The sequence below is a fragment of the Hemibagrus wyckioides genome, linkage group LG03 (genome assembly GCF_019097595.1).
Source record: "Hemibagrus wyckioides isolate EC202008001 linkage group LG03, SWU_Hwy_1.0, whole genome shotgun sequence".
Taxonomy (NCBI): Eukaryota; Metazoa; Chordata; class Actinopteri; order Siluriformes; family Bagridae; genus Hemibagrus; species Hemibagrus wyckioides.
Genome location: NC_080712.1, coordinates 20,016,886 through 20,030,796, shown reverse-complemented (window position 1 = coordinate 20,030,796; position 13,911 = coordinate 20,016,886). Strand labels below are relative to the sequence as shown.

Below are 13,911 nucleotides of genomic sequence, written 5' to 3'. Positions count from 1 at the left end.
GTAAACCTGTAAGTATGTAAACCTCAACTTCGAAATAATATTGCTAATATGGATTAGTTGCTGCATTTTTATATGGAATATACACCGACCAGGCATAACATTATGACCACCTGCCTAATATTGTGTTGGTCCCCTTTTTTGCTGCCAAAACAGCCCTGACCCGTCATGCGCTGTGTTTTGAGAAACACAGAAGAGCTTCGAAGTCTCTATCAAAAACACATCCAACACTATAACTCTCTGTGTATAGCTGTAAGCTATATTATGCTGCATGTTAAGTATTTTTATTGCTGTAAAGGTGAGTCAAAATAATATGCCTTTCAGTCCTCACCCTGATCATTTACTCTGAGTCAGAATAATTTTCACTCTTTACCCTGATCATTCATGTCATGCTCACAGCTGTATGAGCACTTTTGTATGAGTGCTTTTTTTCTGTGAGCATCACTAAATGCAAATGAGGGTGAGGGATACACTTTGCACTTAATGGATGATCAATATATGCACAAATGTATAAAGAAAAACTGTTTCCAAAACATTTGGACACTGGAAGATTTTTGCTTGGTTTGGCTTACACAAATATTTACACACAATAAATGACACATGATAAATGAGGCCCACTGACCGCTGAGCTTAATTAACTAGCCACATTCATAGTCAGTAAAAGTGTCCCGTTATGTCCTGTCAAATTTTTCGATATGGTGATAAATTACTACTTTTTATTACTTTTATTAAGTTTTCTGAAAGCACTTATTCAGAGCAAAATATGTAATGGAATTACAAAAAAATATTTTTGTTGGTCATTCTAAATCTCCAGAATACATCAATCACATTTCTGTGTTTTGGCTCAGTTTGCACTTCGTGGCTCAGATTCAGCTCTCATCTACAGAAAACTGGCATCCACAATACAAAACAGTACTCATTGTGTCAGTGCTCATAATGTTATGCCTGATTGGTGCATGCATTTTAAAAAAAACTTTAATTGTAAAATGACAGGAAGCAGCTAACTTGATTTGATTTAGAATAAGACAAAAAAAAAATCGGCGAATGTTAATAAAACAATAATAATAATAATAATAATAATAATAATAATAATTAGATGGTTATCAATATGAATGTGCCATGCTATGGCATCACATCTAGCAGAACCATGAATAAAGCTTGGTTATTTGTATGCAAACCCACTGGGACAAGCGAAGTATTTTAAGCAACACATTCATAGATCTATGCAAATGAAAAAAAATGCATCCTAAAGCAGGGAGCACAATGAATCTATATTTCTGATCCCAGCACACCTTAACCTACAGCTTAGAACATGTTTTTGTTGAACGTTAAGTGTGTAATAATAATATGAACAAGAGAAATACATTAAAACTTTGGATTATTGGAGACCTTCCACTTCAGGACACTTTCCCCTCCCACTTTTTGTTAACAGTGAGTACGCAGTGGTGACAAGATCGTGTCTCATTATCAGTTCTCCTCTACTTCACACAGAGAGGCAGCGGCTCTTCTCATTTGCTTACACCCTCATAGCCTCGGGAGACGTCAGCACTCTGCTTTCACACTGACACTGGATGATGAGAGAGAAATGCACAGATGTGCAAATCGAGCCCTGATTTTGCCTTGGGAGAATACTACAGAAATTGCAGCAAGGTCTTCAAGAGGAAGTGTTTTGGAAGATTTCAGAGTGTGTATGGTGTATGGGTGTGGCCTAGGAATTATTGATGTAGGCCTGCTGAAAAGAACGCATGTAGGAATTAAATAAAAATACTATTTGGAGTGAGTGCATATGATTAAATAATCATATTTATTTATAAAAGGTGTAATAATCTAACAATTTGGATTGAAGCACTGTTTTAAAGGCAACAGCTTAAGATGTTTGATGCAACAGTCTTGAATCAATTATTACTGAAAAAAGGATAAACTACTGGTGTGTAAATATCATTCATATTTAATAATAATTCAATGGGCTAGAACAGTGATATGCTGATAAATCTAATGCTTTTAAAAGTCCTTCACACTGCCATTTGGGAATTAGCGGTAAGACTCTTCAAGGTTCTGAGCACAGCTGGTCAGTTGGAGGCTACTAAAGTGAATCCAACTAATACAGTAAGATGCAAGATCACAATATCAAATTGTTGCCTTCTAAAATGTACCATATTGTGTGGAATATTTATACCCAAAGCTCTAATTTTGCTGTAAATATCCATTATCCAGTACCTGTGAGTTACGAGACCTTACTACACTAAAGAAGCATAGGCACCAGCTTTTGCCACAAGGCTCAGGAAATCAATGCTAATCACAGCCAGTCAGACACTTTCAGTGGATTTCTTTAAAAAAAACAACACTGACGTCAATAGCCCCTGAATCAAGATTTCTGCTAAATCTGGTCTACTTATGTCAGCTGAGCTGTCCGAGTTCACCCTTCATGTGCACTTCAGCTCTGGGGCCCTGAAGAATGAAAAAACAGAGCTTGATGACTACCACAGCATCAATATAAAGAAAAGTAAATTATTACAACATTTTATAATGGCTGAAACAAGTAATATTGATAACTATAATAAAGCTCTCGTGTCTTGAGAATATCAAGTGCTGAGCATTTTATTAGGAACGCCTGTACACCTACACATTCATGCAATTATCTAATCAGCCAATCAAATGGCAGCTACGCAACACAGATACGCGTCAGCAGCTTCAGGTCATATTCACATCAACCATCAGAATGGGGAGAACATTGATCTCACGGAGATTTTGACCTTGGCATGATTGTTAGCGGCTGATTTGAGTATTTCTATTTGGTCTATCCATTTATTTTCTGGTTCCATACATGTCTTTAAATTCATAACAAAAGCCACTATCCTCTGGCGGTCTTGCTGAAACACTGAAACATTCAAAAGCCAAATTAATTTACTACGCAAATTGTCTCCAAAGCTCTGGGGATGAATGTTGGTTTTTAATGCCTGTAGTCAGTATCTTTGCCAAAAGCAAATGCCAACTTGACACAGGCATAGATTAATAATATGCATATTATGTACCTGACCATCTTCTTACTAAGTCAATCTACATACTAAGTGAATTGATTCAAATAGCCTTTCTATGTGTGGCAGAAAGTGAAAGGACAGTGTGTGCCAGAGCATGCTTACTAACATAGACCTAACTAATCGATGAAAACTCTTTTTCCTCATCAATAGGTTGTTGAAGCCATCTTTCTCCTTTTACCATACACATGACTACAGTTACAATGTGTGCATATGACTACACTGGGTTTAATATGGTTTAATATGGAAAATACATTCTGTTTACTTCTTTTGCTACCCAAACGAGAACTGAGGATGTGAAAATACAAACGACATAAACGGCGGCAAATACAACGGAGAGAAAAATGGGGGGTGTAGAGTGGTGCTGAGTTTAATCTGTGTTCTTAGCCATACGCACTGTATTGCCAAAAGTTTTGGGACATCTGCCTTTACATGCACATGAATGTAACATGGAGTTGTCCTGCCATTTACAAAATGTCTTGGTATGCTGAAGCATTAAGAGTTCCTTTCACTAGAACTAAGGTGCCAAGCCCAACCCCGGAATTCAATAACTTGGAGGGGTGTCCCAAAACTATTGCAAATATAGTGTAGTTGAGGTTGTGTAGTTGAGGTTGTGTATTTCAGCTGACAACAAGAACATAGATTTATATATACCAAACATGTCACAATTATCAAATTTAAATTCATCTGATAAATGGCTGTACATGTTGATTGATTAATAAATAAATGCCAGCCCATGATCGTTTTTTGCAGCATTCTAGCTAAATATTCTAACTAAGACATTCATTTTAGCTAACAGTAACAATATTCTGTTCTAATACTTAACCAACAGAAGATTACATTGAACATTGTTTTTCCCCATTTATAGTGCTCCCTAGTTATACCATTTTATTTTCTCTGTCTTTCCTTCATTAGCTGGTGTCAGATGGACAAATACAGTGTTGTTAAATGTCACACTGACTATGAAATTCTGCTACTTTGATGTAAACATGGTTAAAAAACCTTTTATATCATGTTTACGTGACATTTTTAAACTTTGAATAGTGTTGCTGTTTACATAACATTTTAACACACAAATAGAGAGAGAGAGAGAGAGAGAGAGAGACAGAGAGAGAGACAGAGACAGAGAGAGAGACAGCGATAACATTACAACCACTGGGGTCAAGGGGTAGGATATATTCGTCAGCAAGTGTCAGTCAGTGTAAGAAGCATCTTTGACAAGGGTCAAATTGTGATTGTTAGACAACTGGGTCAGAACATCTCTGTTGAGGCTATCTGGGTTGCATAGCCACGGACTGGTCAGAGTGCCCATGCTGACGTCAGTCCACCAAATAATGGGCATGTGAGCAACAGAACTGGAGCATGGAGCAATGAGAGAAAGTGGCCTGCTCTGATGAATCACAATGTCTTTTACATCATGTGGATGGCTGTGTATGTGTGTGTTGCGTGCCTGGAAAAGTGGCGGCACCAAGATGCACCATGGGAAATTGACAAGCTGGCAGAGGCAGTGTGATGCTCTGGGGAATGTTCTTCTGGGAAACCTTGAGTCCTGGCATTCATGTGGACGTTACTTTGACTCATACCACCTACCTAACATTGTTGCAGACCAAGTACACCTCTTCATGGCAACAGTATTCCCTAATGGCAGTGGCCTCTTTGAGCAGGATAATGTGCCCTGCCACACTGCAAAAAACTGTTCAGAAATGGTTTAAGAAACATGCCAAAAAGGTTCATGGTGTTGTCTTGGCCCCAAAGTTACTGAGATCTCAATCCAGTTGATTTTACAGAACTTAAAGGATCTGCTGCTAATACCATGATGCCAGATACCACAGGACACCTTCAGAGGGGTTGTGGAGTCCCAGAGACTTAACAGATTTGATAAAGTTGTTTTGGTGACACAAGGGAGAGCAACACACCATTAGGCATTTGGTTTTAATGTTAAGGCAGATCAGTGCATTTGAGCTCCCAAACTTCGAGTTGTTAGTGTCAAACTTGCAATCTCCAAGTGTTAGAGTGAATGCTTCTGTTGTACCACTTGGGAGCCTTTTAAAATTTAATGTCACAAGATGTGTGTCTCCAAAAAACAAAACAGACCTTGCATTTTCTAAGTTTTATGCTCATCAATGTAACTGGGAATTGATCAGAGAAAATTTAGGAGCCTTGTCTATTTGTATTCCAAAATGAACAGATCTCAGCTCAGCTACTATTGTCAGCCCGAAGTCCTGTCTGTCATCATGCCAGGCCTGCAGAGATGGCTACAGAGAGAGTCTGACAAACGATTCTGTTTACCCACATCTCAGGCGTTTACATCAAACTCGTTCTGGCAGTGTTCCTTCTTTCCTGAAGAAGCCAGCTCTGTTTGATTAAATCTGGAGTGAGCCCAGCTCAAAGTCACCCCCTTTTCTCTTCCAGACAGCAGAAAGACATAGTGCACGGCGCTGCAGAAGCAGAGGCACCACACGGCCCAGGAAGCCTTTGTTCAATTAGCTTGCAGTTTCCTATGAGGCCGCATGGCAAGGCTGTGGCACTAAGGGCAAGATTCAGGAGAAGCAACAAATCGGGAATCAGCAACGGTCATGTGACATACTAGCATTTACAGTAGTTTTGATGAGAGGGTGAAAAATGAAACGCCTGCAGCATAAAGCTCTTAAATATCAGATGATGTCACCCATGAAGAGACCTCCACACTTTTGAAAACGTTAGTCACCAGCTACAAAAGGAGATGAAATAACATCATATCACCTTCAAGCAAATTAAAAAAAAGAAGAAGATGATACCGAGTTAGGGAGGGTATGGAGACTAGTCAAGAGGGATGATCGAAGACAATAATGGGAAAAGAAAGTAAACAGTTTCCAACCATTTACATTTACACCATTCTCAATTCTTTTACCATGATTCAAAACATCTGAGCTTATTCTCCACATATAATCCTTTTATACATATATTGCTTATATCCCTGCACATAAGATGATTCAGGTCTATTTATCTTGAACCTATTGTTATTAGCATTGTTAGTTAAGCTTCACAGCATTACATGCAAGACTCATCATTACTTGCCTAACATGGCTCTTTAAATGATAAAAATGCATCTTGATCTGTTACGTAAATTCGACTTTAAACAGACTGGATTTACAAAGCTGCCAAAAAGCAACGTAGATAATTTTGCGTCTCTTTCTACAGTACTTTATTTCTCCATCAGTGGTTATTCTGGTTCTACTGCATTATTTGTCATTAATTATTTTTCACAGCACAGCATGGTCTTTTACTTGCCGAAGACTTATCTGGCTGCACTGGGCATTTACCAGTTTCAGATATCATCTTTCTTTCCGGACATGTACATGGACTGAAGGGTCAGTAGAAAAAAAAATAAAAAAAAAAATACTAAAAGACTAAGACTGGCACAGACGAGCATGGCCTGCAGTTTTCTAGATGGGTTTTCTCATCCACGTAATCTATCAACCAACATGTTTTAGAATGTTTTACATATTTCCAGGTTATTAACAACACTTTTGTAGGCTATTTGTAAGAAATTGACTAATGCACCTTAAGAAATAACTATAAACAAAAATATAAATGTGCCATTCTTTAATTCATAAAAACAATTTGCAATCATTGGCAACTTAAACACTTTTGGCTTTGTTGGAAAACTATCAAAACTCATTGTAATTTTCCTAGAAAAGAATAACCAGTCATTTATGTAAACACTTAATCACAAAGATGTTCTATACCAACAGAACGACTTTATCGGTTCAGCCATCACACTGCATTACTATTTGTAGGTATCATTTTAAAAACATTCAGCAAGTGGGCCAACATTTATATACACATTATAAATCACTTCCCCGTAAAGAATTAAATCTAACTGCACTGTCACCTTGATAAGAGTAATGGTCCTTTAAAAGTGCCAAGTGGCCACATTTAAATTTGCCCTACTTTGCTAAATAGCACAAACTGTTACGACAAAAGCTGCCGGTTTCTAAGCAAGCCGTGGCATATAAGATATAGTCATGTTGGAACAGTACAGAATGAAAAAGTCCTGGAGCAAACATTCTCAGACTTCGCCAAGCAAGTTCAATACGTCTAAACTGGATGAAATCCACGCTGCATTAGGTGATAGTGTCTCAATCTGTGTCTTGTAGTTAAGGTTAGATAAGGTTCACCACCACGCTAAAATACATTCCCCTTTGTTCAGCAGAGCACACCCAGCTGTGCATTACTGCCTGTTCCACACTTAATAGCTGCTCTTAACCTACTAAAAGCTACATGTGTCAGGTCAGTCAGCCGTGGGCAGATTAGTGGGCCCGTTTTCAGAAAGCCTTTATTACAGGGTCTGAGTATAGCCAGCTATCAGTCCAGTGTCAGGCTTCAGGTCCAGACTACAGCACTGATGGGACTCGGAGCAGCACTGTTTATTTCTATTGCTGCACAACCAGTATTTAGACTTTGGCATTTCCTGTGCATTACTCAGTAATTAAGAAGCTTGGGATGGCTTGCAAATGGTAATTAAATCTTTTTTTGATCTAGTGACTCATGGTAGACAATGCCATCAGTCTCAACACCTTGCAAACACAAGAAGAACCTTTTCATGCTAATTTAATTTACTGTACACACACACACACACACACCATAGCAATCAAGAACAATAAATCTTGTTTTAGTAAATGATATAAATGAACACATAAAAATTACACGTCGAAAGATCCTACAATTACTATTCTGCAATATATTCAAAACTTTAGCAACATATTCATTCCAGCAGTTTGGTGCATGAGGTTATATCAGTCAGGTCCAGTTATACAAAAGGCTGTCTTGCTGAGTTGCAGATACTGGATTAGATGCATGACAGCAACAGCAGCTAAAAGTAGAGCAACATCCACTGCATAAGGCCAAACAGGACAGTGAGTGTGCAGGAACTGCAGGCTGCATGAACAAACACAAGCAAATACAATCCGGTTCCTGGAAGCAGGTATGTTGACATGCAACACCCCCTTAATGCTGTGACTATAGTGCAATCAGCTGAGGTGAGAGCTGTCTGACTGGAGAATCAGTTTTACCAGGCGGATTCATTAACATGCACAGATGACAGAAGGTTTTTAATCAACTGTGCAGAATAAAGCCTAACTCAGAGAGATCATATAACTCATGATCTCTTCAGGAACATTTACCCTGGTCAGGATTGTGGTAGATCAGAAGCCTATTCTAAGAGCAAATCGTGTCAGTCCACACATTCCTGAGCTCATTAACAGGTAGAAACTCGAAGGAAAACCATGTACACAGAAACTCCACACAGACAGTAACCCCAGCTCAGGCTCCAACCAGGAGATGTGGCAAGGAAATGTTACCTCTTTCACCACCATGGCAGCCGGGCCATATAACTCTGCAGCTATATGCAACAGTTAAAAGTAATCAGGGAAAAATAAGCAAAGAGATGATGCAAACTTGATGCGCTACATTAGAAAACTTACTTGTTAGTTTTTCTTAGATTGTACTAATGCAAATAACTAGCTCATCATACCATTACATCAGCTTCCGCTTATCTAGTCAAATAGGCTTCTGAGCTGATAAAAAAAAATCTTGGGACTGGGCATCAATCCGGTCAGTATACAAGGAAATACATTAATGAATAATCAATTTCTAGTAGTGGTAGCTGGTGGTTAAGGTGTTGGACTACTAATTGGAAGGTTGCGAGTTCAAATCCCAGGTCTACCAAGCTGCCACCGCTGGCCCTTGAGCAAGGCCCTTAACCTTTACTTGCTCAGTTGTATAAAATGAAATGAAATGTAAGTAGCTCTGGTTAGGGTGTCTGCTAAAATGGCGGAAATATAAACTCCTGTACAAGCATTATTACACTTTTCTAATCTTAAAAATTTGCCAAAACTACAAAAGCATACCAAATATATTAAAGTGTAGAAAATATACAATGCTTCAATGATCATAATAATATAAGGATTGCGTAAAGGTGTTTGAGTGAGATGTGATTGAGTTGAGACGTACTGTCCTGCCATAACTCCCTCTGTCCACAAGTTGGATCTATTGGGATCTGAGCTGACAGCCCCCATGGTCCATAAACAGAGCAAGCTGCTGACGGTGCACTTTGGGGTAGCTCAGCTTAAAACAAAAGGCCTGTTGTCTCTGCTCAGTCCTCTGTTTGACTGCATGGAGGAGTCACCCTTTGGCCTGCTGCGGACAAGCCATTTCAAATTAAACAACCACTTGATTTTAGAACAGAAATGGATGGTTTCTCAATGATGCATTTTACAGAGCCAACTCCCACTCCCAGTCCAGCCAGTGGTAGGGAGCTAGTCTGCAGATCACAGCAAATAAATATTTTAGGTTGGAGGACTGGACATGGAGCTGGTCAGAAATTCCAGGACAACGTTGTGTTTAACATGTTCCAGGGATAAATATCAAAGTCAGGTTGTGGTCATGACCCTGCAGAGATTTGTTTTTCCCCCTCTTTTACCACACCACATGCAGCTCATGAAAGTATTGCTAATTAGCTGAGGAGCTGAAACGGGTGGGTTAAATGAGGCGGGACGCTGCAGTGCTGCTCTCCTCCTGGACTGGAGTCCGACACCTCAGATCTAAATCAACGTGACTGTCTATTGTGCAGTGCAGAGCAAACATCGCACCCACAGAGAAAAAACGGTGCAAGAGCTGTAAACTGGTCAAAGGTCTAGGATAGGTCTGTTTAGAAGTAACAATAAATAATTTGTTTCCAGTACACCAATTTAATTATCATATTGCACATAAAACTCAGTGATTTGCAATGCCTATCTTTTGCCTCCCTATTTCCGTTGATTTATGATGGTGTGTGTTCAATACACATTGCAGCACATGCAGTGTGCAGCTCCTCCAGCCAGCATGAGGAAGCAGTGGGAGCTGCCACTACACTGCCCTGCCCCTCCTCCACAGCTCCCGCTCCCACTCCCAGCCTGCGCGTGTGTGTTTGTGTGTGTGTGTACTCATGACTGTGGGTGTGGGTGTATGTGTGTGTATGGAGAGGCTTGGCAGTGAAAAGAGTTGAGGCTCAGCAGTGGCAGCTTGACAGAATGACTTCAGAGCAGGTCGCGATCACTGTAACTCATCATCCACGTTAGTGTGTGTGAGCTAGCGAGGGAGAGGGAGAGCTTAGGCTTTCATCTGTCGAGTTCAGAGCTGCCTGGGGGTGTGGTTCATGTTGGTCTTATACTCCTATATGAAATCACATCACGCACGTGCCACAGTAAAAGTAATGAAAGAAGTGCTGGAAAAATGTTTCAGCCTGAATAACTGTAGGACAAGTGCAGGAACTTGAATACACACATTCAATATGTACTGTTGCAGGGTAAAGCATTTATTAGAAAAAGAAGCTTATAGCAAGGAAAGCTACAGACAGCCAAGAGGAATCAAAGACTACCACTGTATAAATAATAAAACAAAACAGGATGCTTTTATAGGAAAATGACAAGGAGAAACAGCCCGTTACAACCCTGAGACAGATTATTTTTCTACAAGTGATTTATTCCACTTATAATGCAGCAGTGTGGCAATGACCTACAATGTTCAGTTTCTTAATGAACTAAAAGTCCTGCTGTTAAACATTTATAGTTACGTGGTACAACAGAAAAGCTTTTGCCCCATGGTTGGGACATCATAACCTATCCAGCAAAGCAGAAATTGTCCATGCTCTCTGGGTGTAACGCATAGCAAACACTTTCTTCCTTCAATCACAACCCCACTAGCCAATCACAGGCTGCTGTGAACTCATGTATGCAGAAGAAGGCAAACAGCACAAGGGTATGCTGCAAAGCAACACTAATAAGCAGCAGTTCCAAAAGATGTGATTTCCTGGTTACATGTGTCTCAGGAAGAAGCATGTGATGGGCTTCACGCTCCCTGATTGGTAACAAGGGAGAGTTCGCTGGTTTTCGGGAATTTGTGAATGAATATACTGGGGAAAACTGTTACATTTAATGTCGTCGAAGCTCCGCAAGTTTGTACAGGGTCACTTCCATTAAAGTAGCTATAAACTAGTTATCACATGTTAATAAGACAATAAATGCAGCTCATCATGTTACTGGGAAACAACTGCACTGTGCTGAAGACTTTCCCCTAAACAGAAAACTTCCTGAACATTATAAAGCACTAGTGATAGATTCCTCTTCCATAAATTTAAAATAAAGGTCTTCTTACAGAAAGTTTCACTGGACCAACAAAATGTTTTTTTTTAGTTTGTTTATTATTAGCCTTAGAATTGGCAGACTGTGTATATGAATATAAAGCGGTTGGGGCTACTGTTAGAGCCATGCTGTTCTAGAAAATTAATCAACACAGTCTGACCGCAGACTTTAAGTCTTTTTTATATCACACAGTATAAAGCGCATGTGTTGAGGGTCAGAAAGTGCTCACAATCACAACCGTTGATGTACATGAGCTGACAGTTCTCCCCTTTAAGAGAATCTTCCAAGCCTGCAGAAGCAGCACTCAGTGTCACGCTGAGAGCACACACTTTTTTTTTTGCTTTTAGCAAGCATTAATATTAAAAACACTCTCTAAAAGCAACTCTTCCTCCATGTTTTGTTACTTAATATCCATTTCTTATCATCACAGCTCAAAAGCGGGCAACATTTTGAGAGACGGGAAATCAGAACGAATCACAGCATAACACCATCAGATGGTAAGACATGAGGGATTACACAGGAAATGACACGCTCATCCTAAAGCGAAGCTCATTTAGCCGAAAAGTAAACAAAATGTTAATTATGGAATAAAAGTTACGCCGTTTTAAGGATTTGGAAACAACACGTCCATTTGGACAGGCAAGTGTTCCCATGGAAACCACCACGTGAAAAGAATTACATTACAGATGCAATGCTTCATGTCAGAGTATGATGTGGAGGAATGTTTGTGTAACCAAAGAAAGTAACTTTTCATTGTCCAAAAAATCTTTTTCTTTGTAAAGAGTTGTGAATTTGCTAAGAAGTCACCTTCTGAGATCCAGGTGACCTGCTCTGATCACAATCTGGCCCTATGATCATTTTTGTGGATAAAATTTCTGCACATTTTGTCTAGTTACTCCTATGAATCTAAAGAAAGATATTACACAAGAGGAAATTAAACGGTGGTGTTAATGTACATTTTAGTGTAGGCTGAGGGCTGGTGTAAGATTTGATCTTCGACACTGGTGTTATTACTGAGGAAAGACCAAATCTCACACCAAATCTCAGCAGCGCTTGCACTAGTGCGGTGTGATCAGACATGGCGACCTCCATCCCGTTCTCAGTGATCTGTGGATCTCTGTGATCCACTAACTCTTACCGGAGTGATCTGCAGGTCCTCCCCCGTTGCTGAACAGGGCAGAATACAGGTGAGGGTAGGTTTTCTCCAGTGCCACACACAGGGCCAGGAAATGGTCGCTTTCCTTGTTCATGAGCATCTTCAGCAGCTGATCCACTTTCTCTGAGCTGGAGGAGCAGTTCTGGTCCAGTTCGTGTGTGTCCCGCTCGCTCAGGCTGCCGGATTTAGCGAGCAGCTCGATGAGGCGCTGCGCGTCCGGGATGGACTGCACCAAGTTCTGGTGGCACTGCTCTAACAACTCTTTGTGCTTCGGCTCCATTGCACTTCGCGCAGTTCCCTAGCTAACTGGCTAAGCTAGCTTCTTGTTATGTCGGCGGAGACGGTGACCTCGACTCAAACCCAACAGAACCCCCGATACCCAAGCAGGAACTCCCTTCCTTATGGTCACTTGTACGATTCGAGTGACTGTGCCATGATATACGATGGCTTAATACAGCAGTTTCTGATTACACAGAGCAAAAAGGCACACGAAGCCATATTTGTTGCCTAAGGCTGTTGACTGCACTAAACAGCGAGAGCTACGATACATTTCCCCAGCTCACTTACTTTCTAGCCACTTCTTTCCGCTTCCGCCGCAATTCTGCGAACAGCAACATTTCCATCCACTTTTAGAACGTCTTCTACGCCATTTATTCGGTAATGTGTCGACTTTAGTGCGAGCGAAACTACCGTAACTGTTGGCGTTCCCTTCTCAAACTGTAAGCTCCGCCATGTCTCAGCAGCTCAGAGTAGCTGCTGCCTGCTGTCAATCAACTCGCCTCACAATAGCCATGTAAGGTAAAAGTGGGCGGGACTTTGCACAGACACACCTGAATTTCTCTCAGTGGGCGGGAACTTTTGTTCCGCACAAAGTTATTTAAGTTTCCAACAAAATAGATTTCGATCACGGGGTAAAGGAAGGAGTTAATAACAGTGTCATACGTGGCCATTTTGAGAGATAGAAAACTACAATGTTATAGGAATTACCAGATTATTAGACATGGGGGCAAGGAGCAGGGGCAAAAATACGCAAATAGGTGACGCACCAAAATACACTATATTGGCGAAAGTTTTGGGACACCTCTCCGAATCACTGAATTCAGGTGTTGTTTTTCAGGGGTTGGGCTTGACCCCTTAGTTCCAGTGAAAGGAACTCTTAATGCTTCAGCATACCAAGACATTTTGGACAATTTCATGCTCCCAAATTTGGGGGAACATGACTGTACACCAGTCCACAAAAAAAGTCCTTAAAGACATAGATGAGTGAGTTTGGTGTGGAGGAACTTGAGTGGCCTGCACAGAGTCCTGACCTCAACCTGATAGAACACCTTTGGGATGAATTAGTGCGGAGACTGCGAGCCAGACCTTCTCATCCATCATCATTGCCTGACCTCACAAACGTACTTCTAGAAGAATGGTCAAAAATTCCCATAAGCACACTCCCAAACCTTGTGGAAAGCCTTCCTAGAAGAGATGAAGCTGTTATAGCCGCACAGGGCGGCCAACTCCATATTACATCCATGTGCATGTAAAGCCAGACATCCCAGTTTTGGCCTGGCTC

The 13,911-nt window shown here is 40.5% G+C and overlaps 1 protein-coding gene across 4 annotated transcripts in view; it reads right to left on the bottom strand.

Moving 5' to 3' along the window:
• dlg5a (discs, large homolog 5a (Drosophila)) overlaps positions 1 to 13,119 on the bottom strand; it is a 38,458-nt gene extending 25,339 nt beyond the window's left edge. For all 4 annotated transcript variants that reach the window (XM_058383517.1, XM_058383534.1, XM_058383526.1 and 1 more), the window contains exon 1: positions 12,333 to 13,119. In XM_058383517.1, coding sequence (XP_058239500.1) covers positions 12,333 to 12,630 — 298 coding nt within the window. In that variant the 5' untranslated portion in view covers positions 12,631 to 13,119. The remainder of the gene's footprint in view (positions 1 to 12,332) is intronic.
• Between the last annotated feature and the right edge of the window lie 792 nt (positions 13,120 to 13,911).